Here is a 27,930-nt window from a genome sequence, read left to right as displayed (position 1 = left end):
CGTGGTCTCTTCTCTAATATAAAAAAGCTCTGTTCCGATTTCCTTCCATTTTTAATATGCCTTTTTCTTATTAATTTACCGATTCAAGATCAACCCAGATTGCTTTGCTTTTGAAAGAAGTGATTTTTGGGATTTCTTGTTAGCTTTTGCATATATATATATATATTTGATTGGTTCTTGTATTTCTTTTCAGAAAGTTTTCATTGTGGGACAATTTTTTTCTCTCAAAGGGAACAAGGCTATTGCTTTTTGTTTTTCTTAGTTAATGATTTGAGAGTGGAATAAAAACATAAAACTGATATACAGAGAGACAGTTAGAGAGGTATATTGTTAATGGAAGAAGGGAAAGCCACAAGCAAGTTCAAAAGATTATGTGTTTTCTGTGGAAGCAACTCTGGCCATAGAAAAATCTTCAGCGAGGCTGCTCTTGAGTTGGGCAATGAATTGGTTTGCTTCCCCCCCCACCTCCCTTTTGCTTCAGTAGTATATCAATACACATCATTCTGAAACAAAAAAGAAAAAGTGCCTTTTTTCCCTCATCTTTTATTACTTTTTTGCTTCACTATTTTTTTGAATTGTGTGCTAGTTTATAGTGAGAAAGATGAGATTTTTTTCTGACTTTTATTACTTTTTTGTGATTCTTTGATGGCGGAGTTGTTGGTGTTTCATGTACTGAATTGGAGTTGTTTCTGTTTGGTGTATCAGTCACTACTCTGTTGACCATCAACAAAGTGTTTCTTTTTTCTGCTGAATGTGTATTGCTTCTTTTTGACCATACTTGAATAATATCCGTGAGTTGAAATATTAGGTGTTTGACAAAATTTTTTTTCTAGTTTTTCATTAGCTTGACATCGAAGTCTACCATGTCTAAATTGTTTGCCTTTATTAATAATTTGGCTCGTGTTTTTTGCTTATGTTTGGTGTTGATTTGCAGGTAAAGAGGAAGATAGACTTGGTGTATGGTGGGGGAAGTGTTGGGTTGATGGGTTTGATATCCCAGACTGTGTATGATGGAGGGTGTCGTGTTCTTGGGTAAGTGAGCAACTTGCCCCGTTTTGGATTTTTCCAATAGCCTATTTTCAATATTTTTTTCTCTGCAGAAACTGTTACAAGTTGCAGCACCAGCAGCTTCCTCCTTGTTTGCAATTTGTTTATTGCTAAGTAAATACTTGTTTCTTACATGCAGGATAATCCCAAAAGCGCTCATGCCTCTTGAGGTATCTTTACTTGCAAGTTGCAACCTTATATTAACAATTGTTATCCGAATACTGGGTCCAGGTGACCTGTTTAAATAATTTCAATTGGTCTTTCTTGAAGGTTTTTAGTTGAAGGTTTTATCTATTTTTTATCGTTCAACTCACTGTATTCGGTACATCTCTAATCATTGTATTTGGTAAAAGGATTTCCTGGAAAAACTCGGATGATAGTGTTCATTAGTGCATAATCCTGGATAATAGTTGGCTGATGATCATTCGTGCGTAATCGTGGATAATATTGACAGATATCAGGAGAAACAGTTGGAGAAGTAAGAACTGTTTTAGACATGCATGAACGCAAGGCTGAAATGGCCCGAGAAGCCGATGGCTTTATTGCTCTTCCTGGTAAAAATACACCTTGACCTTTTTTATCATTACTAAAGAACAGAAGGGGAAATTTTGGTGAAAGGTTAAAAGAAACATTTGATGTTTTAGGTGGATATGGAACAATGGAAGAGTTGCTGGAGATGATAACATGGTCCCAACTTGGAATACACGAGAAAACAGTAAGGCATCATCCATCAAGCTTGAAGAATTATGCTAGCTATGTGAATGGTCATTAACCTTGCGGTGTGCATTAATCTTATTGCAGGTTGGTTTGCTTAATGTTGATGGTTACTACAATAATTTGCTCGCTTTATTCGACAACGGCGTAGAAGAGGGCTTCATCAAGCCAGGTGCTAGGCATATAATTGTCTCTGCTCCAACAGCCAAAGAACTTTTGGAGAAGATGGAGGTATTTTAGCCAATTCCCTTTTTCGGATCACGCTCTTTTTAGTTGGCCTTATTCGGCAAAGAAAATAATTCACTCAAAGAAACTACAATAGAATGATAGATCATTAATAGAAAAGGCTACTTTTCCTTTTTCTGTCTGTAATGTGCTTTCTCTGTACAATAACATTAGAGGGAACTTGCTTTCCCCACAGGTTTTTACTGTTAAAAAGCATCTAAATGCAGGCTCTTAGGAGACCTTATTATGCATTCGATTACAATCATCTAAAACTTTATAGTAAATTTGGCAGCAATATACACCTTCCCATGAATATGTGGCTCCTCATGAAAGCTGGCAGATGGAGCAACTTGGTGATTATCCCAAGCAACTACATGCATAAGGAAGCATTGATGGTAGGTTTTCCATTGTTAATTCCTGGTGTGATTCATCATCATTGAGTTGTGTATGACAATCTATTTGGATTGACCAAGTATAGGTCGTTTACCGTGTACTTTTTATCACCCGTAATAAGGGGATTTGATCCGGATTAAAATCATCTTAGCTGTTTTACAATACATTCGCTAGTTTACGTCCAAACTGCTATAGATCTTTTTAGTCATATTGAAGACGAAAGTACTTTTGCAATGCAAAAGGTTTATTGCAGAATCTTCTAAGGTGTGGTGAGATGTCCCCACCATGCAAATGCCTTTGGGTGGATAAGGTGCATGAGTTGGGACAGACTCTGGATTTAGCAGTTGAGTTATAGAATCTCAAGCCACTAAACCAGGTTTAACTATAGAAACTGCCCAGTGTGTCTTGGTGATAGAGATTTGAAACCATGTTTCCACAAGCTAGAAATAATCCTTAAGAAAGCAAGCGAAAGCAAACCTAGTCCAAAATATGAGGAACTGTGGGTAATCAGTAACTTTTCAGAAACATGAACCGTGGCAAGCTTGGTCTGTTTTGAAGATGTCAAGTGCCTCTCACATGGACTCTTCCAAAGGGATAAGCCACCAAAGGTCCTAATGCCCATCGACAGCAGGCATCTTTATAATTTAATTATCTGCTTCATTTCTTTTGGTAGTATTGTACTACTTTTAACACTTTTCAAAAATATGAAAAAAAGGAACAGGACAGGCCTATGTCCATGGTTAGTCGTGCCCCATCACTTTCCGGTCTGATTCACTTCCTTTGTTGTTTGCCGCAATAACCCAAAAGCTTATCAACTATTGAACAATGAACAGACATGTCCCCGAGTGACTGAAGACCACCATTATATCTGCCTAATAAGGACTACTCTCCAGCTCCTTCCCCTTTGGTTCCCACTGTTCATTCTGAAAATGACTATGGGGACCGGTCCATTCATCACCACCCTTTTTCAACTCGAGAGTGAGGCTTTGTTTTTCTAACCAGACATCATCCTTTTCATTATTGTCCTTCATTCTGACTTCCGAGCTGTGTGTTTCATAAATATATTCCTTTCTTCAAAAGCAAAGGAAGAACTATTGGTTTTTAAGACGGCAAAAATGATGCTTTTACTTCCAGAATTTGGCATTTTATTCTTTTTGTTTTTAATGCTTACCAGTAGCAAACAAGAAAGTGTTCTCTTTATATGAAGAAAGTTGCAGCTCAAATAAGAAAAAAGATTGTAGATTATAAGTTTCGGATCCCAAACGCTCGTAAAATCCCCGATTAAGGATGTGAGTGTTGAAGAGGAGTATGCATCCAACATGTATCCTTAATTAAGGGTGCAAGTCTCGGACAGAGATACTTAAAGTGAAGAGTTAGAATAATATAGGATTAAGCTAAATCTTGTACTTGGGGAGGCCTAATATTCACTGTTGTTTCCAGAGTTTGTACTGGTAGGTGAAATAGAGAATAGTCGCAAACTCGATGACTTTTAAGAAGGCCATGTTCGGTGAGGAATAATTTGATTCCCAACAGTTAGCAAATGGAAAAAAAGAGCCAAAAATGCTATGATTGTTCACTGTTTCCACTCATCTAATCACACAAATTCATCGACTGAACACTTAGCCTCAAACCAAAGAATGGTTTCAAAGACCGAGTGCAAGCGACAAGGGAAAATTTAACACTCCGTGTTTCTGTACTCTTGAAGATTCCATAGCAGTTTAGGAGCTTATCAGGATTGAAATAGCAGTATTGTTATGGTGTTATTTTGTGATTTCGGACATATTTACCGACTGTAATCGCCTTAGTATGCAATATAAATTCCTAGATGTGGGTCTAGTGATTTTTGGCAAGAAAGTAGCCAAGTTAAACAACACAGGCGACTCAAATGCCTGACAGTAACTTCCAGGATTTCTCAGTTTGGAGAAATCCCATATTTGATTAATTGATGCCATCCCGTAAACGGATGAAATCCCATTTTTAAGGTAACGATCTTGAATTGAAATAACGTATCAGTCTTGATGAAGGCACATATGATATCAGTGCTATAAAATTATAGTATTGAGAGGTTAAAATCACAAGCAATTAAACTTTTGGCCTTACCTCATCAAATCATCGACAGCTTCTAACACTGGCTACTTTCAGCTACCCTCAAATCCACTACTTACTGGACCTAAAAGGCATCACCTACAGATGGCCTTAAGTTTGGATCACTTTTAATCATCTAAAATAAAAACCATTGAAGTCTCAGACAAATAAGAAACTATGATGCATGACAGGGAACTTACACTTTCATGGAACCTTTTCCCAGATTTATTAATTGCAGGAAAAGAAACTACGTTGGGAACAAATAAGGCAAGGCGCCCGATCTGCAGTTTCTAGCTAAAAAGCTTATAAACAGTTATACCTGGAGATCAAGTTTAGACTCCTCCATTGCGAATTAGAGTAGCATCCATAGACAAATTGATTCAAAAACAAAATGGAACGAGAAACCATACAGTTGATTCACAAATATGCTAGACTCGCAATACCATGAGCAGGGGTTAAAAAGATGGGATCCAACAGCATCTGCAATCTCTTCTCCTAGTACAATTTCCCAGTAAAAATCCTAAACTTGACAGTAGGTTTATTGTCTACAACAATCAAGCATCAGATGCTTACTCCAAAGACAATACAATATGCAGATGACAAAAGCTTCTTGTACAATGACTGCCCAAGAGGCCTGTGCTAAATGCTAATAATAAACCTTCCTTCCCAATTGACAAGATCAATTACCAAATTGAATCCATTTCTCAACAAACTAATGAAATGATAAATTATTTAATATGGAAAGTTTTTTTTTATCACAAATACCTTGAAAACAAGCAAGAAAACCAATAAAAAGGAGCATCAAGGAACAAGAGCCAAACTGCCAGAATCACCACCATCCATAGACAACTTGTGTATACTTATGTTTGAGCCACCTAAAGCTCCTCCTCAAGGACCCTTTGACCTTACCTTCCACACTATACATCTTGTAGCTAGCAACCCTTCTCTTCCTATGGAATTCGGAGTCACCAAAGCTCCATGAATTCGAAGAAGATGAGCCAGAAGTAGTCGTCCCTTTCTTCGACTTGTAGTCTCTGTTGTTCCCTGAGTTATTGTAGTTGTTAGCCATCTGGGACTGTGCATAAGCAGCAGCACTATAGCACCTGAGATCATAAGAAGCTGAAGGCCTAGGTGGTCCATGGTAGGTGTCCAACTCCATCATCCCATTACCATACGACCTTGATCTGTTGTAATCTTCCATTGAATTCTCGATAGAGGTACAGGAGAGAGAGATTCCTGAAGGAAGGGGTGGTGGCCTAGTTGATGGATGGTTTGTTTAGGTTGTCGAATTTCTTTTGATCTTGACAGGTAAGGGAAGACACGAGAATAATTTTAAAAAAGCTATGAAGGTGATAAAATGCTTAATACTTTGGATTAATCTAAGGTTGCATTTGTTACTCTCTCTCTCTCTCTCTCTTTTCTTCATTTTCCGATCCCATGACTGACTTTGGGAGACATGAGAATTGATTCTATATTTGGCGTGTTTAACGGGGAATCATGTTGTCCAATGCCTACTGCAATTATTTATATTCTCCTCGTTCTTGGTACCATACATCTGCATTGACCAGTCATACTCCTATCAACAGAGTTGTAAAACTGTAAGTGTTAAAACATTTTATTTGCCGCACTTCAATTAACTTGCTGTTAAACCCTGCCCTTCATTCGACTTCTTTTTCTTTTCAGGCTTCTGGGTCCCATAAGCAACGATGATGAACCCTAAAGCCAACCTGTGTTTATCCTTGATCGTTGAAAGCTTGACATGATGAGTGTATGTGTAATATGGGTCCTCATAAATGCTTTATTTGATTCTGGAATTGCTCTCTGATATTAAATGAACCCAATGGTTAAGCAAACAAATGAGGATCACTAATTGTAAAATGTCAGCATCTTTTTTAGGGGCAATTAAAGGAGCAGAAGCATCTTTTTCATATGCTTTTGTAAAGCTATTGCCCTACTGAAAGTGGTGGGCTGCTGCATCAGGGACCATGCTTCGCAAAAGTGTGTGAATGCATGACCAAGAAATAGTCCACCCAATATCTTAAACAATCATGCCATTGAGATACAAAGACAAGAGACATATATAAACTTACCAAAAGGCGAGTCCAATGACTACAGTAATCACGTTCCCACACTACATGATATTCTCTTAACATACAGTGACTGGAGATGAAAAAAATAAATGCATAGATAAAACTTGATTTAGGACAAAACTAGAACGAAGCTGCATACTTGTCTTAGGCACACACCAAATCAAAAGTTAAAGATCGGGTTTCTTAATTTGTAACGAGAGCTCACCTAAATGCGCGGGACCGAAAACCACACCCGGTTGTAAGGACACCGGACCTCCAAAGCTATCATTTGCATGGAGTTATTTACCAAGAACCCGAAACAGAATCAATTCTCCTCAATTACAACATTATAAAACTTATGGATGTCAAATAGCATCCTTTCATCATCCATGGTCACAAAGTTGATGGCAACACCTTCTCTCCCAAATCTTCCATTACGACCAATTAGATGAAGGTAGTTCTCTGGTTGTGTTGGGAGATCATAATTGATCACAAGAGAGACTTGCTGAACATCAATTCCATGAGCCAAAAGTTCGGTGGTGATAAGCACACAGAGGATCCAGATCAAAATTCCCGCTTGATAATGTCCCTTGTATTTTGGTCCATATCTCCATGGGTAGCAGACAATGTATGGTCACGACTACGCATCTTGTCTGTGAACCATTCCTCCTCCTCAACATTGACATAAAATTGCTTGATACCCTCAAGGGTAAGCTCATCACGCTTCACCAGAACCCTCACAGGTTTGTTCATGAGCTTCCTTGTGATCTCAAGGGCTTCAGGAGGCATTGTAGCAGAGAACACGCCTACTTGAATTTTTGGTTGCATCAATTGGAAATATTCTCTCTCAAGCACAAACAGAATAAAACCTGCCTAAATATTCATTGTACCAATAATTAGCTTCGCAAGTCACAAACAGGGCCACCTGTTGGGAAATAAACGAGTAACAAGTAATTTTCCTATAGCCAGATTAGTGAGAATACGAAATAAATGCGAAAAAAAATAATACCCAAAAATTGATAACGCAGTTCAGCCAATTGTGCTTACGTCTCCGGACTGCTGCAGATCTTTTACTAAAGAGAAAAAATTACAGGTGTTTACAAAACACACTTGAGAGAGAACTGGAAGATTTTGGGATGATTTTGAAGCTAAATGGGCTAGGGTATTTATAGCTAAAGCTTAGGGACTAATCTTTGAAAATACCCTAAAGTGCAATGACTAAAGTGAATTAACCCATTTAAAAAATCAACATAAGCTGCACCGAATTTGACAATTTGCATTTGTTGAAAAATCATCAGGCGGTGCCCACCCTTTTCCTCCCTTTGTTGATTTTGGGAGCCAACAACGCCCCCTTATTTGACCAACAATCTCCCACTTGAAGACTGATTTTAATCTGTCTTCACACCTTGATCAATGCAGTAGCATTTCTAGTTTGTTATTCTAGCATGCCAACTGAAGTTGAACACAACTTCAGTTTGTCCGTAGTCACCGTCTTTGTTAACATGTCTGCTGGATTTTGAGCTCACTGATCTTTTCAAGTTTCAAAATCCCATCTTCCAGAAGAGACCGGATAAAATGATATCGCAATTGTATGTGCTTCGTCCTGGAATGAAAAGACGGATTCTTCGCTAGATGAATAGCACTTTACTGTCGCAATACAAGACATTGTTTTCTTGTTTCTTGCCTAACTCTTCCAAGAAACTTTGGAGCCAAACCATCTCGTTGCTGGCTTCCGTAACAGCGACATTCTGCTTCAGTTGTGGAGAGAGCAACTATCTTCTGTAGTTGAGAAACCCAACTCACTGCAGTACCTCCTAGAGTATATACATACCCTGTAGTGCTTTTTCTGATGTCAATATTTCCGGCTAAGGCAGCATCTACATAGTCTGTCAGTATAGTATCTCCACCTTTGAAACAAAGTGCTTTGTTTGTAGTACCCCGCAGATATATGATGATCCATTTGACTGCTTCCCAGTGTACCTTGCTCGGATTATTCATATACCTGCTAACAGCTCCCACTGCTTGAGCAATATCTGGTCTGGTACAAACCATGGCATACATCAGACTTCCAATTGCTGAGGCATACGTCACCTTCACCATGTGTGCACGTTCTTCCTCCGTCTTTGGTGACTGTTATTTGGAGAGTCTGAAAATGAACACCTAAAGGTGTACTTACTGGTTTAGCATCTTGCATGTTGAACCTGGAGAGTACTTTGTTGATGTACTCAGCCTGTGATAATATCAAAGTCCCCGACTTTGTGTCTCTCTTGATCCTCATCCCAAGAATCTGCTTTGCAGCGCCCAGATCCTTCATAGCAAACTGCTTTGACAATTTTTGCTTCAAGTTTATAATCTCTTGCATGTCTGAGCCTGCAAAGAGCATGTCATCAACGTACAACAATAAAATAATGAAGCTATTGTCGAACCTCTTGATGTAGCAACAATGATCTGCTTGGCATCTGGTAAAACCATTGCTACCCATGAAGCTATCGAACTTCTTGTACCACTGTCTAGGAGCTTGTTTTAAACCATACAAGCTCTTCTTCAACTTGCATACCAGGTTTTTGTTTCCTGCCTCTATGAAGCCTTCTGGCTGCCTCATATAGATTTTTTCCTCCAAATCACCATGAAGGAAAGCTGTTTTTACATCTAGCTGCTCAAGATATAAATTTTCTGCAGCTACAATTTTCAACACCAGTCTGATTGTAGACAGTTTTACAACTGGAGAGAAAATTTCATTGTAGTCAATACCTTCTTTTTGCTGAAAACCTTTGACAACCAATCTTGCTTTGTAGCGTTTGCTCTTATCATGATCTTCTTTGATCCTGTAAATCCACTTGTTGTAGAGCGCTTTCTTGCCTGGTGGTAATTCAGCTAATTCCCACGTCTGATTTGACATAAGCGAGTCCATCTCATCTTTCATGGAAGACTCCCACTTGATTGAATCCTCCACTTGCATTGCTTCATCATAAACACTCTGGTTCACCATTGTCAGTCAGCAACAAGTAGTGCAAAGAATGAGAATATCGTTGGGTTGGTTTAGGAATTCTAGAGGAGCGTCTCAGTTCTGGTGTGACTGGTTCTTCTTGAACTGCTTCAGGACTGATCTGAACATCATTTCCAGAAATCTCCTCGAACTCAACAAATTCCTTTGTTTCAGCTTCGGTATTGGAGCTATTTGATTCTATGGTTGACCTGTCTTTGTACATCACATTCTCATTGAAAATGACATCCCTGCTTCTGATGATATTCTGATTTTCGTAGTCCCAAAACCGGTAACCAAACTCATCACCGCCATATCCAACAAAGGTACATTTGTTGGACTTAGCATCAAGTTTACTTCTTTCAGCAGGGTCTATGTGTACATAAGAAATACAACCAAACACTCTTAAGTGTGAAAGGTTTATTTCTTTCTTGCTCCAAACTTCCTCTGGTATTCTGCCATCCAAAGGAACTGAGGGCCCACGGTTGATCAAGTAAGCTGCAGTGTTGATAGCTTCAGCTTATAGAAATTTGGGCAATCCAACATGTATCCTCATGCTTCTGGCACGTTCATTCAAAGTTCTGTTCATGCGCTCTGCTACGCCATTATGCAGCGGTGTCATGGGAACTGTTGTCTCCATCTTGATCCCATTGTTTGCGCAGAAATCTCTGAATCTTCTATTTTTATACTCTCCTCCATTATCAGACCTCAACCGCTTGACTTTCAAACTAATCTCATTTTCCACCATGACCTTCCATTTTCTGAAGGTATCAAAGACTTCTGATTTCTTCTTCAGAAAATAAACCCACACATTCCTTGTAGAATCATCGATGAAGGTGACATAATATAATGAGCCTGCAAGAGATGGAACTGGAGATGGTCCCTATACATCAGTATGAACCAACTCTAACTTTTCAGCCTTGGGTGTCTTACCAATCTTTGCAAAGCTGACTTTCTTTTGTTTGCCAAAGATGCAATCCTCGCATAGTCCGACATCTACATTCTTTAGATCCGACAGCTTCCCTTTTGACAAAAGTGTTTTCATCCCTTTCTCGCTCATATGGCCAAGCCTTTGGTGCCATAGGTTTGATTTTCCATCAGCATCTGTTGCATCAATGATATTCTCTAAGTTTGAGGTTATATAGAGAGTACCAGTCTTTTTACCACGAGTAATGACGAGTGCTCCTTTGGTAATCTTTCATTCACAGCCTGAAAAGGTTGTGATATATCCTTCTCCATCAAGCTGTCCTACAGAAATTAGATTCCTTTTGAGGTCAGGAATATGTCTCACTCCTTTCAGCGTCTAGGTGGTCTGGTTTGGCAACTTTAGTCGGATGTCTCCTTTTCTGACGATCTTCAAGGTTTCATCATCAGCTAGATGAACCTTCTCAAAATCACCACTGACATAGTTCTCCATGATTTCTCGGCATGGGGTGGAGTGGAAAGATGCCCCTGAATCCAAGATCCATGATTCAATGGGACTGTTGACGCTTAGAATCATGGCATCACATGTCTCCTCTGTCATGTTTGCAGATTCCTGTGCGCCGGTATCTTTCTTCAATGCTCGACAATCCCTTTTAAAGTGACCCTTCTTGCCACAATTATAACAGAATAAAATCTTTCTTTCCCGTTCTTGATTTTCCTCGTCTGGATTTCGATCTGCCACGATTTGAATTTCTTTCTGAAGTTCTCCCTCTGGACTCCGTGTGCAAGGCTGAGGAGGTTGATGCTTCACCCTATTCTCTCCGTCGAATTTCTTCTCTCAGTACCAGATCCCGAACATCGTCGAATTTCAATTTACTATTTCCCGACGAGCTGCTAACTGCTGTAACAGTAGCATTCCAACTGTCTGGTAGAGATGATAAGAGAATTAAAGCTCGAACTTCATCATCGAATTCAATTTCCACGGAACTCAACTGGGTTGTGATTGTGTTGAGTTCATTCAGGTGTTGAGCCACTGATGCCCCTTCCGCCATCCGCAAATTGAATAATTACCTCATCAAATGAACTTTGTTTGAGGCCGATAACTTCTCATACATACTGGAGAGAGCTGCCATAAGACCCGCAGTGGTCTTTTCCTTTGCTATGTTGAAAGCAACATTGCGGGATAACGTCAGTCGGATAACTCCGAGGGCTTGTCTGTCGAGAAGAGCCCAGTCTTCATTCTTCATGCCCTCTGGTTGTTTTCCTGAGAGGGGTTGATATAGATTTTTCTGGTACAAAAAATCTTCAATTTGCATCTTCCAAAAGCCAAAGTACGCACCATCGAACTTTTCAATTTTCACATTCCCTTCGTCTGCAGCCATCGCTCCCACTCGAATCTGGATCGTTTCTGACAATTCTTGCGAACCACCGTGTATTAGAACACCTCTGTCGAAAAATTCGTATCGCCGACAAAATTTTACTATTCACGAAATTTACTATTCATGTGAACAGTAATGAATAGTAACCTCGCAAAAAATTGACAAAATTCACAACCAAAAGCTCTGATTACCAGTTGTTGGGAAATAAACGAGTAACAAGTAATTTCCCTATAACCAGATTAGTGAGAATACGAAATAAACGCGGAAAAAATAATACCCGAAAATTGATAACGGAGTTCAGCCAATTTACGTCTCCGGACTGTTGCAGATATTTTACTAAAGAGAAAAAATTACAGGTGTTTACAAAACACACTTGAGAGAGAACTGGATGATTTTGGGATGATTTTGAAGCTAAATGGGCTAGTGTATTTATAACTAAAGCTTAGGGACTAATCTTTGAAAATACCCTGAAGTGCAATGGTTAAAATGAATTAACCCATTTAAAAAATCAACATAAAGCACCGAATTTGACAATTTGCATTTATTGAAAAATCATCAGGCGGTGTCCACCTTTTTCCTCCCTTTGTTAATTTTGGGAGCCAACAACACCCCCTTATTTGACCAACACCACCATCTACAAGGCAAATTACAATACAGCTTATAAATGAAAAAAGGACCTGATCCTTGAAACCTCTTGAGAGCATTTCATCGGCTTCATCCAACACAAACATCTTTATGTGATCTGGGATGAGAGATTGTCTCCTCAAACATGTCAGACACATGGCCGGGTGTACCAACAACCACATGAACCCCACTGGAGAGAATCCTTTGATCTTCACGGACACTAGTCCCACCTACACAAGCATGAACCTTGACACCTACGTAATCACCTAATGTTCGCATGACCTTCTCAATTTGTTATGCTGATTCTCCGGTTGGTGCAAGGAGACCAATGTTTGACACTCAACTAAGATGTAGTCGAGCTGCTGTAGAATTCCTGAGAAGAAAGCTGCACTTTTTCCTGTACCGGACTGTTCTTGTTGAATTACATCAAGTCCCTTGTAGAACGGTACAATCACCCGTTGCTGAATTGCAGATGGCTTCTAGAAACCTTCACAGAACATTTTGACTTAGCAAGCAGCTTTACCACCACCCATGTAAACGGTCAGTTCTTGAATCATACAGAGAAATGAAGCTCTCAGTAGAGCTTGAAAGCCTAGATTTTCACTATGGAAATCACGAGATCTCAATTTAACATACATACATATAAGTTAAAACCTAAATCGGTAACAAGATAATCGAATTTAAATCACCTGTAAGGCCCAATAAGTTTTTACAGTGCTACCTCACATAGGCCATAGCAAAGGATTGTATAATTCTCAGCAGCCATGAGTGCAAATAGCAACGCATATTTAAACAACTCAACAAATTTCATGTCGGATTTAAAGTGGCAGTCTTGCCAATTGCCGGCAAGACACAAAGCATCAAACTGAGACAGTAGACTTTGGTTTTGACTTTGAGCAGAAAAATTAAGCAACGCACCACATGAAGTTCACCTGTCTTCTACTTGTACATGGTGCTAAATGCCAACAATGTCTCTGATGATTTATACCAAGAAAAAACACTATACATAAAACTATAAAGATCAAGAACCCCAAGCATCAAACAGAAGAGCTGTCAGATTAAAGTAAAACTCATATCTAAAACGAGAAATGGTTTACATTCCTACATGTTTGATTCTACCAGCAAATACGGTACCAAACTAAAAGGGAGACTGAGGAAGAAAAAAAAAGAATTACCTGTAGGGCTTAAATACAAGCAAGTCTATGTAAGGCTTAAAGGCCTAGAATTATGATATAACCCATAAGACCCAAATATCAGCACACACCGATTGACATGAGTAGACAAGTTCCCTTAACGCATAAGGCTTAAGGGATTAATCAATCCTCGTGGTAAGACTTACAGTCCAAGAATCGTTCAGTCCACAAGGCCCAAACACCAACCAGAACGCCATAAATAAATGAAAAAAGTAAACTTTCTCCTTCTCGTGTCAAATATTGCATTCTAAATCAACTAAAACTACATTATAGTTCTTCCCTAAACCAGAAAACAACAGAAATGGATGGTCACAATGAATGCACTTTTCAACTACCTTTTTGTTTAGGTTAAAAAAAATGATCGAAACAAATCGAAAAAGGATTTGTTCAAATCGATGAGGACGCATGCATGCATGGGAAGGGTGGTGTGTTGCCGACCCTGTAGAGCCAATGGCATGCCAAGACTGGTGTTACGAAGTTAAAGAAGCATGTGGGTGAAGCACATGCATCTGATCCCCCCCCCCCACATGCTTACCATTAAGCTGCCCACTGTCCACCCACAAACCGGCCTTTTCTCATTCCTTCATCTCTTCATGGTCCTCCACACCACACATCTCTCTTTTACTTTCCTTTTGATTAATATATACATACACACACTTTCTCAGACAAGGGGATACTTAAATTTTAGATACTCCATGGTTTTCTTTTTGTTGGGAAGAAACAATTGATTGGCTTCTTCCTTCCATTGCCCGCTTACGATAAACTTAGAAAAAGGAAATTATTCCGAATGGGAGATATTTGTTAGATGATTCTCAATACATCGAGATCAACGACAATTATTTGATTGGACACCATTTAACAGCAAAAGATTGAAGAAATCCACGCTCTTACAAAATCATTTATTTATTTATTTATTTATTTTGGATTGGACATCCCAAGTGGGAAAAAAAAGGGAAGGGAATAGATAATGATGCAAAGGCAAAACAAACTCATGGCTGTGTCTCAGCCAACAGGTCGAAGTTTCCCCCGTGTTGCCATTTGTAATCCACATTCATCTCTATTCTCTACCAACTTGCCGAAAGTGGTAGAAACAGATAGGATAACATAACCCTAACGCTTTCTCCCTTCTATACACGTGAAAGAAATTATAATTCCTCTAATCATAATATTAAGATCTCAGTGCGACTATTCTAGAACTCTTCTGCAAGTCACATTTTTATTATTAGTCTTTCGTCTATCAAATTCTAAAGTTTTTAATTTTTTTAAAAAATAATACTCTGTACTTGAAATTCAAAATAAAAGGAAATGATAGTATTTGCATAGAGAAGATGCGTATCATAATTGTAGAGCAAGTTGGGGGGGGGGATAGATTTGTATTGGAAAGCTGCTGGGAAAATGGGATCCCACATGCATGGACTGTGGGCGGCGGCCCCTTTCTCAGACTCTCTCTCATCTTCAACTCTTGACGACCTTGAAAGGGAAAGTTTAGAGTTTGCTTTCCCTAATGGGAAAATTTTATATTTGTTTTTGTACCCATCATCTGTCATCATTCTTGGCTTCATTAAAGGGTCAATACGCATTTAGTATATAAAGTTTTAGTTTTGATCTGTTTTAGTATCTAAAGTTTTAATTTTTTTAAAATTTATTTCTAAAGTTTAGTTTTCGTGTTTCATTTTTAATATCCACCGTTAAAAACTTAACGGCAGAGTTGACGTGATATAAATAATACTTTTTTATTATTTTTAAAATTATCACGTCAATAATTAAATAATATTTTTTTATTCAATTAATAGGGAATGACACGTGTCACCACCCTATGGAATAAAAAACAAATTATGCACAGCCTGGAGGAATCAAACCAGCGCCCTCTTGCTGAAGAGGAAAAGGCTTAGCCACTAGGTTAAGCAAGTCAATTGGAATTATTCACCACAACAGATATTTAATTAATATAAAACATCAATATTAAACCATTTTAAAATAAAATTTAATATATTTATTTATGATCCTATAATATAAATTTAAATTAAATAAATATTAAAAATATTTTTTCATAAATAATTTAAATTTTATATTTATTTAATTAATATTAAATGAATTGAGGATTCATGAAGTTCAAAAATAGTGTTTATTTTAATGACTTAAAATTTTATATAGTTTATATTAATTTTTTTATATTTTTAAATAATTTAATATTTGATTAAACAATTATATGAATTAAATATAAATAATTAATTTTATAGACTAGCTTAATGAACTAAATATAAACAATTATAAGAAAAAAAATATTGTACAAATCATTAAATAAATATAAATTTAAATTATTTATGATAAATTTTTTAATATTTATTTAATTTTAAATTTATATTATAGGATCATAAATAAAAATTTTAAGTTTAATTTTTAAAATAGTTTATTGCTAATGTTTTAAAAACATAAATTCTTTATTAAATAAATATTGATTGTGGTGAATTAACATTAATTGATTGCTTAGCCACTGTTGCTAAGCCTTTTCCTCCTCACCAAGAGGGTGCTGGTTCGATTCCCCCAGGATGTGCATCATTCCTATTGGCCGAATAAAAATAACAAAAATATATTATTTGATTGCTGATGTGGTAATTTTAAAAAATAAAATTATCATATTATGTCAAGTCAGTTTTTTATCGGTGGTATATTAAAATGAAACGAAAACTAAACTTTAGATATGATTTTGAAAAAAATGAAATTTTAAGTACTAAAATGGACCAAAACTGAAACTTTATATACTAAATACGTATTTTACCCTACATTAAACTAGTCAATTAGGCTATTCCCCATCTCCATTATGGACTCACCTTCTTTCTTTAATCATTTATGTATAAACAATGATTACATGTATCATAGTGGTATATGATATTGATTAAGTAATTGGATCAACGCGGATTGCATCATTACATTAAAGGGTGAAGCATGCATGGTTTGGGTTTTGGAGAACAAAAAGTGACTCACAAACAATTTTTAAGTTACTAACTTAAGGGTAAACTACATCAAATATCACCGAACTTTAGGTGTTGTATCGTTTATACCATTGAACTTTTAATTTTTGTCAATTTACAGCAACGGATTTTGATTCTCGTTTCGATTATACCACTAAACCGTTAAATCATTAATGGCACGATGATGTGATTGACGACTGCCGACATAGACACCTCACCAAAGCAATGTCATTCTGATCCGACTATTAACGATTTAACGACTCAGTGGTATAATTAAAACGAAAATAAAAGTTTAATACTATGATCGACAAAACTGAAAGTTCAATGGTATATACGATACAAATTTAAGGTTGAATTTGTATTAATGGGAGTCGTATGATAAGATATGGTGGTTAATTGAGATCAACAATTATTTAAAAATTATTTTATAATTAATGAACATAATTAATTGAGATCATAAATGACGTGATGAGTTGAGATGTTGAAATAATTTATAAGCGGGAACGTTTGTCAAACGATTCTTTTACATAATATAAAGAATTAATAATTTAATATTTAATTAATTAATATTAAAAAAAAGCATATATACTTTAAGGTGGTTTTATATATACAGTAGCGCCGCATTGGATGTTCTGGTTTTCATGCGGTGTGTTGATCTCTCATTGGCTGAACCTAATAACTTTCACTTCCACTAACACAAAAGCCTACTTTCTTTCTCTAATTTATTTTACTTTCTCCTTTATCAAAGGCAGTGGGAAAGAAAGAGAAAGGGAGGGATGGACCAGTTCCAAGCTTCTTCGTTTGTTTTCTAGTGTATTGTTAATTTTTGCACTTGTGTGGGTTCGAAACCTAAATAAGAGAAAAATTAATGCCATTTAATTATTAAGATATCGAGACTCAAAATTAGAGGTATTAAGATCACGAATCCGAGCAACAATAACTGTAGCAGAGCGATTAAATGTTTATTTTCAAATGATTACAAGTATTTAAAACAGATAATGCTTTATAATTACCAATTAAATTTTATTTTATTTTATTTTTCATATTGTGCATACTCTATATAAACCCTTTCTTGGAAATCAAAGCATGCAAATGACCACAAACAAATTAAATGCTGTCCACAACAAGACATTGGACAGGGAAAGGGGATTGGGGATTGGGGGAGGGGTTCAACTATTTAGAATTACAAGATGCATAGGTAAGTGTAATCTGTAATGGGTCTGCTTGCATTTGTATGGCCCTTTGTGTTGATAGAAAAACATAATGACTTATTATATTATATTTCGTAATTTTAGGGGGGGGGGAATATAATTAATTCACTATTTGTTTAATTAATGCGAAAGTCTTTATTAAAAATAATAATTTTGATTTATAGGTTGATTCTATTATAATTGTGGAAGTAATTATTATAAGTGTAAAGCATACTAATAGTTCTCCGATTATAGAGTGATGCTTGTTGAAGTTACAAAATGATCATCTGGCTATAAAGTATTACTTTGGTGAGTCACTCGACAATTAAAAGTTACAAAATTGTTATCTGATTATTCATTATGTTTCAAACTCGTCATTTTTCATTAAAACTTTGACGACAATCTGAGCTGAACGTTATAATATTATTGTGATATGATAAAATATGATCCTATAACCTCAAACGACTATCATATCACAATCATCATGTTAACGTCTAGCTCAGACAACATTCAATTTTTTAACAAAAAAGACGAGTTTGGAACGTAAAGAATAGACATGTGATCATTTTATAAGTTTTAATAGTCGAGTGACTCAACAAAACAACACTCTATAGTCATAGTACCATCTTATAACTTTTAAAAGTTGAGGGACTTAAAAATCAGTAGTCTATAGTCGAAAGACCATTTTTGTGCTTTTTTTTTGGATAAATCATTTTTATTATCCAAGAGCAGAAATCTGCTGCAAAAGAACAGTGGGTACTTACAAGAGTATCCAGAAGTTACAATCAAAATTACAGCAAAACAACTTCAATAATCAATACCCCATGTATTACAAAGTGTGATATTGATACTATCAATCCTATTGATGTTTCTACCCCGTAATTTGATTGAAATGGTATCTTTAATGGCGTTGAACATAGCTTCAAAAGATCTTGAGCAACCTGTAAATAACCTTTTGTTCCTCTCTTCCCATATAGTATAAGTAAAAGATGTCCAAGCAAGCTTCAAGATAGTAGTAGGGATTTACCTTTCCATGTAGCACATGCCCAAGATATGTGTTCTTCCCAAGAGCATGGTCTTCTTCGAATGCCATTTAGGTGCAAAATCGCATCCACAGTGAGCTAGACAAAGGACAATGAAGAAATAAGTGATCCCTAGATTCCAAAGAGACATTGCAAAGCACACATGTATTATCATTTTCAAATCCCATTCCAAGCAATCTATATTTAGTTGGAAGTCTATTTAACAAAGCCATCCAAGTAATAATGCTAAATTATGGGATATGGAGTGGGAACCATATTAACTTGTGCCATTTTATTTTCTCCTCCCTGTTTCTGATTTGAAGCCAAATATCTTTTATAGTAGCAGCTCCCATGGACGGAATAGTCGAAGCTTGATGCCTCATTTTTGTACTTTATCCTTATTTTAAAACATCAAAATTTAAATCATGAAAAACATTTAAAAGATCTATCATCTCAACCTCATTAATTGTATATAAATATTCATTATGAAATGATCTTTAAATTGCTTAAAATAATAAAAATAATTTAAATTTATATAACAATAATTAATCGTTAATCGACCTCGTCATAGAATAACAAATTCATTTCATTACAATGAAGCTTTGCTAAACATAAAATTATGAGTCTAATACCGGATAATTTATCTCCTTCTTGTAGTATTATATTAGGCAGAGGTTAGCAAATTTTGGCTCGACTCGAAAAATCGATTTTTTTCGATTCGATCGAGTGTTCACCCCTAAAATTAGGGTTGAGATTACAATAGCGATACAATTGCAATGTCATAGTTTCGGTTATTACAGACATTACAACACAATTTATTTCTTAAAAATCATTATGTCTAAAATACTGATGTCATTGCAATATAGGGTAACCTTGAAAATCAACTAGCACAATTTAAAACTATATTCCTTCCTCTCATTGAAAAAAAAATAACTGAAAAATACTATGTACTTTCTATAATTCAGGAAATGGTATTGAAGTATTAGGGGATGACCAAGAATAGATAGCCCGTATTTATTCCAAACGTGACGCAACCACCTTCTTTTTCATTCTATATAAAGCCCCCTAACCCCATTGTTTCCCACACCAAAGCAAAACAAAAGCAAGAGATGTTTCAGTAGCCCAATATTGATACATTTCTGGGTATATATAATATACGCTAATCATATAGTTAGCTTGGGAATTAGTCTTAGAACTCCAGCTCAAGGGCATGGGGCTTGGTCTGCTGAAAAAAAGGGATTTTAGGGTAAGGGAGGTGACAGAAGAGAGTGAGCACACAGGGTACTTTCTTGCATGCTAGAGCCTTTCGTGCTTGAAGCTCTGCGTGCTCACTCTCTATCTGTCATCCACTTCTCTCTCTCTCTCTCTTTCTCTGTTCTTTGATTTTATTACTTATCTGTGTATAGGACAATGGCTGCGTGCTAGGGATTTCTGTTAATTTTCCAAGGGTTTACTTTACTGTGCATAGTACTGATTCATTTACCTTGTGTACTTGTGGCGAAGGACAGCCGTATCGTTGTTTCCGTTTCCAATTAGGAATATTATAATCTGCAGGATTGCGGTTTCCCTTCCTGTTTTCACCTTCATAAGTTAGGGTTTCATTTAACTGCATATTGAATCTTTTGACCTTCTTACTTACTAGATCTAAGTTATAAATATCAAGTAAAGGCTTTCTTTACATGTTCTTTAATTTATCTTTTCGTTGAATTTGGTCCAGATGCATGATCTGTCAGTCTCATTAGCTATAATTAATCATGGATATATAGGTGTATATTGCAGACATCATGTTACTGTGTGCGTGTGTGTAGGTGTATCTATATGTAGTTAACTTGTTAACATGAAGATACAGGTGCAAGCAATGGTGGATCTCCGCTGTTGTGTCAAAGTGTTAATTACAAATAGCCTGTTCTTGTGTGCATCAGATCTGCAGAAAAACGTGTTCAAGCAGACATGGAGGTCTTAGAGATGCACAACCTGCAGAATCTACAAACGTTCTAACATTCTTTATACTGTCGTCTGAAAAACCAACTGTTTGATCAAGAGAAAAAGACATCTCGAAACTCCTCGAATTAACCATGTAGACATTAACAAGTAACTCGGAAGTTGCTAATTAAGGATAAAGAAGACCATCAGTTTCCTTCTTTTTTCCCCCAGTGTTCACTTGATTTATTCGATACTATTTCCTTTGCAAAATCAATCCAGAAAAGGAAAACAAAGAACTGTATTATATAGTATGTAAGAAACATGTTTTGTTTGGTAAGATGTAGCATTTATGTAAGTTATTTTACTCTTCGAAATTCATTCTTGTTGTTAGTCGGTGAAGCAAATCTAATAAAGTGAAGGTTTCTTTAACAAATTAATAGCCGATCTGAGGGTAATAATGCGTGCATATGTTATGGTTTGTCTCATGAAAGGGTAAATAAAAGAAAGAACTCATTTTCACAAGGGTTTTGGCTTAACCAATCTCAAAAATAAAATAGAGAATGCAACATGCGCAGGAAAGGACACCATGGAGGGGATAAGGAGAAAAGAAGAGGCCAATCTTTTTTACTTTCGGGTACTAACTATTCTGTCTCACTCATCTCACACATGATACGGATTTAACTTAGGTTATGCTTATCTTCTTCTCTTTTGCATGGTTGAACAGTAAAATTTAACAAATTATTTTTCTTTGTTCATATGGAAAGACAGATTTCGTGTAGGATACGAATTTGAAAGTTATATTAGAAATTTAAGAGTTTGACATGGGGTTATCAATGAACAAACGCAAACACAATATCTAAATAATACGAGAATTTAAAATATGAGGAAACCAGCAAAAGTACAGTACATCAAGGAACAGAAGAGAAGTGCTGTACAGCGCTCTAACAAAGGATGTGAATATAACTCCCAGAATGTATAGTGGTGAGGTACATAATTGAATCGCAGAAAACAAATCGTGAACACAGTACATTGAGGGATCATGGCCACAAATTTATATATACTATGAACAGATAAGGGAAAATCAATAAATTGATAATTAGCTGTTAAAATGGAATTTAATGATACTCGGAATACAAATGAGTTGAAACCATGAAATAGTTTCTGGGATTTTCATCCCATGAATCAATTACAAGGATGGGGTTGGAATTTATAAATATAATGACAAAAATACCAAAAGATTTTGACTTGTAACGTTTATCAGTACCCTAATTTAAAGCATTTTTTTGGTTGTCTCCTGATTTTCAAGGCTTTTCCTTGACTAATCCAAACCGATACGGGTCACACACCTGACTTTGGTAGGCGAGTCTGTCAATGAGGATTTTCTGTATACATACACAAGGAGTCGAATTCGAGACTTACTTAAACGATATCAAGTTGATCACCACTTGAACTAACCCCGTTAGTTAAACTAAAGGTTTTTACCCTAAAATAAATTGATAGAATTAAAATGATCTTAGAAAAATATGAACGAAAATAACTATTTAATAGAATAGGGCTTATATTGGCTCGTGGCACTGAGGTTGGCCTTGTGATGAATCTGATTGTTTGGGCTTAACCAGAAAGGCTTTGGGACTTGGCCTTGGGGTACTTTTGTTTAACTTTTGCATCCCAACCTTTTTCTATCAATTATACCAGTGACCACCCAACTATAATCCCTTCTCATTTTGATTAACATTTTGAATTTCTGTCAATTAGGTCATCTAACTATTTAAATGTATTAAAGTGGTTGTTAACATTTAATGAAAGTGCTGGCAAAAAAAATTGGGTTTAATACACATTTGATTCCTCAATATTTATACATTCTTTCAATTTGGTCATGTTTTTAACTTAATTTAATAAATTTAATCTCTAATTAGTGTCACCACCTGATTTGATACAAAATATGAAAAAATTCAACTTGTTGATGGGGGAATCAAACCTCTAACCCCAGCTCCTTCAGAACAAGTCAAAACTACTGGGTTGAGTCCCTCAATTAGTATGTATAATTTTAATTTTTTAACATAATTAATAATATTTATATATAAAATTATTAACTATATTAAAAATAATAATTTGATGATTATATAAAAGATTGTACAAAAGTTAAAGATGTTTTAAAATATAAAAATCTAAAATTTAATTTATTTAAATATATATGTTAATTTCCTATTTTCCCCTACCATTGTTTATAACATGGCCCAGCGGTTTAGGTATGCTCTAAAAGAGCTGGGGTTTAAATGTTTGATTCCACTAGCATCAAGTTGAAAATTTTCCCAATTTTGCATCAAATCAGGTGGTGACAGGGGTGTCACCGTCTGATTGAAAATAAAATAAATTAAATAATTAAAATTAATAATATATCTTTCAATATGTTAGTGACACATGTCACCATCTAACTGGAGGTTAAATTTATTAAATTAAATTAAAATATGACCAAATTGAAAGAATGTATAAATATTGAAGATGAAATGTGTAATTATACCAATATTTTAATTGACATATCATCCTTTAAATGTTAACGGCAAGTGCTACGATTGAATACATTTAAATAGTTGGATGACTTGATTGACAAAAATTAAAAATTGGTGGTCAAAATAAAAGGGGTTATAGTTGAATGGTCACTGGTATATTTTACCTAAAATATTTTTATACAAACATAATCCTTAAATGAAAACAAAATATTGCATAGTCAATTGTATAAGATACAAACACAAAGTCCGAAAAAGATAAAAGAAGATAAAAATCGAAAAATGGCTTCTTAAACCCTTCAATAATGCAATAATTATAACACAGCAGTGAAAAAAAAAATCATCCCAAGTAACAAGGATGCCTGGAAAGAAAGAGGGGAGGCCTTCGATGGATAGTAGTAGTAAGGATAGGGATACTCGTGCGGTCCTAGTCCCCCTTGACCTTGACCTGGAGGTGCGTTGAAGAAGTACACAAAACGAGGCGGTGGAGGACTGGCCTTCGAAGAATATGATGGTTGTGTGTGTGGGGGTGGGGGTGACCGCGGTGGAGATGGAGGAAATAATTCGAATTCTAATGGTGGTGGGCAGTGAGTGTCGTCAGATCCTGACGGGGACCGTGGGGTGTAATAAGGTTCGGGCGGAGAGAGGTGAAGTGACGATGATGGTGGTGACGAATACGACTTCAACAGCGGTGGAGGTGACGGTGAACAAATAGGCCGGACATGTTGCACAGTCACTGACGCATAGTAACCCGGTTGAAGCTGATGATGTTCCCGTTTCATGCTCTGATGTTACACTAGCTAGCATGATGATGCCCGTCATCGCCAGTTTCAGCCATTTGTTTCCCCGGAAAACCCGACTGCCCACCATTGTCTTTTGTTGGGGGAAGGAGGGAGGCATATGCTGAAAGAAACCTATAAAACTACACTTATCTGCTCTTTAGCTTTTATCAAGACAACGCCAAATGAACACTAAGCACCTCGATACCCCACTTTACCTTTATCATGCGTGTTCATGGCTCTTCTAGAAGTCTGGTTTATGAATGCATTGCCTTACCCTTGACTGCATTCAGTATCATATATACTTGTTTGGTACTACCAATCTTACTTATACCCTTTTGAGCATCAATCTCACCCTTTACACTTTATTCACTGTCTATGCTTTTCTTTCAATGGAGGGCTCTCGTGAATCTCCCTTTTTTCTCATTGCAAGTTTCCAGGGCAACTCTTTGCTTGTAGCTAGCAGCGTTTTGAAGAGTTTAAAGTTTGATTAGGCAAAGTCACAACTTTCCTGAAGGGACATTTTTTATTCAATTCAATTTCTTTCATATACTAGGAGGATCATATCCCTATACATATCCGAATATCATTATATATCTAAGAATAATACAGTAAGAAAAATTTCCAATTCTTCAAAATAATTAGAAAAAAGGGACTGCTAATTGTTCTGCAATCACAAACATGAAGTAGTTTAGTAAGGCTTGTGTTTTCTGCAAGCACAAAAGAGAGAATGTAAACGTACAGATTTCCTGTGTTTTATTGTATAAACCAGAATCCTTCCCTCTTCGTCTTGTTTTATTTTTCTTTAGATGCAGGCAGCTTCTTTCCCTCAATCCTTCAATCTAGTCTGGGATTTCATTCAGAAGTTGAAGTCATGCTCGATGATTCCTAGCCAACAAACAACCAAACTATGTCAGACAACCTGGTTTCAAGAAAATTTATCTGGTTACTATCTATAATAGATAAGTCCCAAACCTTATCTTCTGATGGCATCCTCGACCTACAATTATTACTGCGGCCACGAGAGTCGGAGCTCGTTCCGAAATCTCTTAATCGGTTAAGTTCCGGCACTATAACAGTTCCAAGATCGGGTCTGTCCTTTTTCCTCAGCTCTACACACTTGAGGGCTAATCGAGCAAATGCTAAAGCCTCTTCAAGTGGCCAATTTGGCACAGCTGGATCAAGTACATCAATTAAAGTTCCTTTTTCGATGGCCCTTCCAACATGGTGAGCAATACCCATTGGAGGCTTGGCTGTAATAATCTGGAGCAGCATTATTCCGAGGGAATATATGTCCGATTTAGTTGTCAGCATCCCTGTTTGTTGATATTCAGGATCTATGTAACAGAATGTCCCTGCAGCTGAAGTCATGTGATATTGTGTCACACTGTCGGCTACAGAAGGTGGTACTAGTCGTGCTAGGCCGACATCGGCGATTTTGCTCACGTAATTGCGGTCTAATAGAATGTTAGCCGGTTTGAGGTCCCGATGCACTAGTGGTTCTGGCTTCGCTTGGTGAAGGAATAGAAGGGCAGTCGCGATTTCAGCAGCTATGTTAAATCGTTTTCTCCATGAAAGCGGAGGAGTATTTCCCTTTCGAAATAGTCTGTCCTCTAAGCTGCCATTAAACATATATTCATATACCAAGCACCCATATTCGGGACAGGCACCAAGGAGAAGGACCATGTTTGGATGTCTCATGCAGCAAAGAACCTCAACCTGTATTAGGTTTGTAGTTATGCAACAAATTATTAGCTTAAGACAACCATTCCAACAAACATTTTGGTCTATTCCGACGTGATGACTTACCTCTTGCTGGAACTGTTTCTTTCCTTGAGCAGCATCCGGTCTTAGAACTTTTATGGCAACCGGAGTGTGATCGAGTTTGCCTTTAAAAACAGGGCCGTAACCCCCTTCTCCAATCTTATTAGATGCTACAAAGTTTTCAGTTGCTTCTTCAATTTCTTCGATGGTATATTTTCGGTATCGGACATCATTCTTTGCCAAAGCACTCAAAGCACGAGTCTTCTCGTCGGCCTCCTTCTTGGCTTTAAGCTCTGCTTGTCTTCTTCTATGTGCTTCCATCTCCGCCAGTTTTCGCGCTGCCTCGGCTGCTTCCATGGCAGCTTTGCATTTAGCCTTCTCCTTCTCTGCCATGGCAAGAGCTGCCTCTCCAGCTTGCTTAGCTTCCTCGAACTTGCGTGCCTCCTCCATCTTCCACTGATGAAGCTCCTCAGCCTGAAGCCCCAAAAATTAACAATGTTCTCAAATTGATGTTCTTGGAATATATTGATGATGTCGGTATAGGATTACCTTTCTTTTGGCTGTAAGAGCTTCTTTGCAAGCTGTGCTGTACAAATCCATGGTTTGCTGAAGTTCAAGCTTCAACCTTCTCATTTCAGCTTCGATGTCTCGCTGCATTTCACGGGCCATGAATGTTAGCAAATTTGCCCATAAACAGGCAATGCTTTACTGTTTTTTTTTTTATTTTAAAAAAACCCACTATCTCTGAATTCTTCTTACTGTGTTTTGAGGAAGTTGCCCGGTAGGGGTGGCCGAAACCATAGAAAAATCTAAACTTTGGTCATTAAGATCAATAGATCCATGGGGAACTTTGTTTAAAAATTTTATCGATAGCTAAAGTATCTTGGCTAGATGAAGGCTGTGCCGCAGCCGCTCGCATAGCTGCATCCATGTCACCTGCCAGATTCGCCGGCGAACTTTTTACTCTGTCACGGTCACGCATAGGTAACTTGGGGGGATTGTCAACTGATTGTCTATCTGTTCCATTTCTCGACTCTCCCCTAACTACTTGTCGTCTGTTTAAACGATACAATGTCAACAACAACGCAAATCACCGATTCAATCAATAGTAAGAAATGTAAACCGATTTTCCCACCGCACCTGCCTCGATCGTCTTCAAGTTGATCCGATGGAATATGCGGCGGCATTCCGGACGACATCTTTGGCGGACCAGCAGTGTTCGAAACAGGCCGCTGTGCGGTTCGCATAGTCAATATCTTACCTTTGGAAATCACGTACACGGAACAAAATTCCGGTGCACTTCTTATCAAGATTGCAGGAATGTCATTCTTGGATTTCCTATAATTTAAATAACTGAAAATTATGATTGTTAAAAAGTTATATCAATTTACTCGATTTGTTCGAATCAAAAAGGAAGATCACGTTGCTTAACCTTGATAAACTATTCCTTGTTGCTGCACCAACAACTAGATTGTTAATCAAGTTCTTGTTAACGTAGTCCAGAAGTGCTTTGCAGACATCTGCATCTTCCAGGACAACCTCCTTCAATTGAATCTGAATTTGAAATTTATTTGATCGGATTTTAATTTTCTGAAATTTTATACTTTGATCATGTGTTCTCTACGATAACTGCTTACCCCTTTGCGTGCACAGTAGCCGCGAAAAGTAATGAAAAGCTGGTTTACGTCATTATCAGAATCGTTGTCACCCTCTGCATGTTGATTTATGAACGAAATGAATCAGGAAAAAAACGAATGCCTTTTATAGATACTTATTAAGGATATGATATAAGAGAGAGGATGCCGACGGTTTTTATTCTTAACGTGGATCAAGGTGACGAATGGGTTGGAGACGACGAGATGCTCGACGGCCCAACGTACAGCATGTGGGCTGTTTTTATCTTTGTCGATGGCCACCGTCGTGGTGTGGCCCTGTACGTTTTCATCGGATAAGAAATGAGGAGCCATCTCTGATCTGGGAAACGAATCAATAGCTTTCGTCTCTTGGCAATGTTGTTAAACTCTGTGTTCCGAAAGATTAGGTTACCGGCGTCGCAACCAACAGGCCAACGCGTCCTCCACCTCCTGCTGTTTAGCTTTTTTAAAAAGGAAAAGGAAATGGGAGGAAGAAGAAGGCT

At 37.0% G+C, this 27,930-nt stretch overlaps 2 protein-coding genes and 2 pseudogenes across 2 annotated transcripts; 1 reads left to right on the top strand and 3 right to left on the bottom strand.

The window, feature by feature from the left end:
• The first annotated feature begins 66 nt into the window (after positions 1-66).
• On the top strand, positions 67-2,491 carry LOC120166589 (cytokinin riboside 5'-monophosphate phosphoribohydrolase LOG8-like). The gene is made up of 7 exons (XM_039175823.1): positions 67-447; positions 935-1,032; positions 1,187-1,217; positions 1,502-1,601; positions 1,692-1,762; positions 1,849-1,992; positions 2,279-2,491. Exons 1-7 carry the CDS (start codon positions 334-336, stop codon positions 2,366-2,368), a joined length of 648 nt encoding a protein of 215 aa, XP_039031754.1. The 5' UTR covers positions 67-333; the 3' UTR covers positions 2,369-2,491.
• A 2,689-nt stretch (positions 2,492-5,180) lies between these two features.
• On the bottom strand, positions 5,181-5,900 carry LOC120166409. Its single transcript, XM_039175657.1, has one exon. The coding sequence runs from the start codon at positions 5,663-5,665 to the stop codon at positions 5,294-5,296; it is 372 nt and encodes a 123-aa protein (XP_039031588.1). The 5' UTR covers positions 5,666-5,900; the 3' UTR covers positions 5,181-5,293.
• A 958-nt stretch (positions 5,901-6,858) lies between these two features.
• On the bottom strand, positions 6,859-24,032 carry LOC120166568 (annotated as a pseudogene).
• A 14-nt stretch (positions 24,033-24,046) lies between these two features.
• LOC120166566 lies at positions 24,047-27,760 on the bottom strand (annotated as a pseudogene).
• Positions 27,761-27,930: the final 170 nt, after the last annotated feature.

This window comes from Hibiscus syriacus, unplaced genomic scaffold (assembly GCF_006381635.1).
Source record: "Hibiscus syriacus cultivar Baekdansim isolate YM2019G1 unplaced genomic scaffold, ASM638163v2 tig00111640_pilon, whole genome shotgun sequence".
NCBI classification, from domain to species: Eukaryota; Viridiplantae; Streptophyta; class Magnoliopsida; order Malvales; family Malvaceae; genus Hibiscus; species Hibiscus syriacus.
This window is presented reverse-complemented; position numbering and strand designations above follow the sequence as displayed.

Excerpts from the sequence above, each read along its gene's own strand:
- LOC120166589 (XM_039175823.1), top strand. The coding sequence starts at position 334 with ATGGAAGAAGGGAAAGCCACAAGCAAGTTCAAAAGATTATGTGTTTTC. Across the intron at positions 1,218-1,501 it reads AAGCGCTCATGCCTCTTGAG|ATATCAGGAGAAACAGTTGG; the intron begins GTATCTTTACTT and ends TAATATTGACAG. Across the intron at positions 1,763-1,848 it reads TTGGAATACACGAGAAAACA|GTTGGTTTGCTTAATGTTGA; the intron begins GTAAGGCATCAT and ends ATCTTATTGCAG.
- LOC120166409 (XM_039175657.1), bottom strand. The coding sequence starts at position 5,665 with ATGGAAGATTACAACAGATCAAGGTCGTATGGTAATGGGATGATGGAG.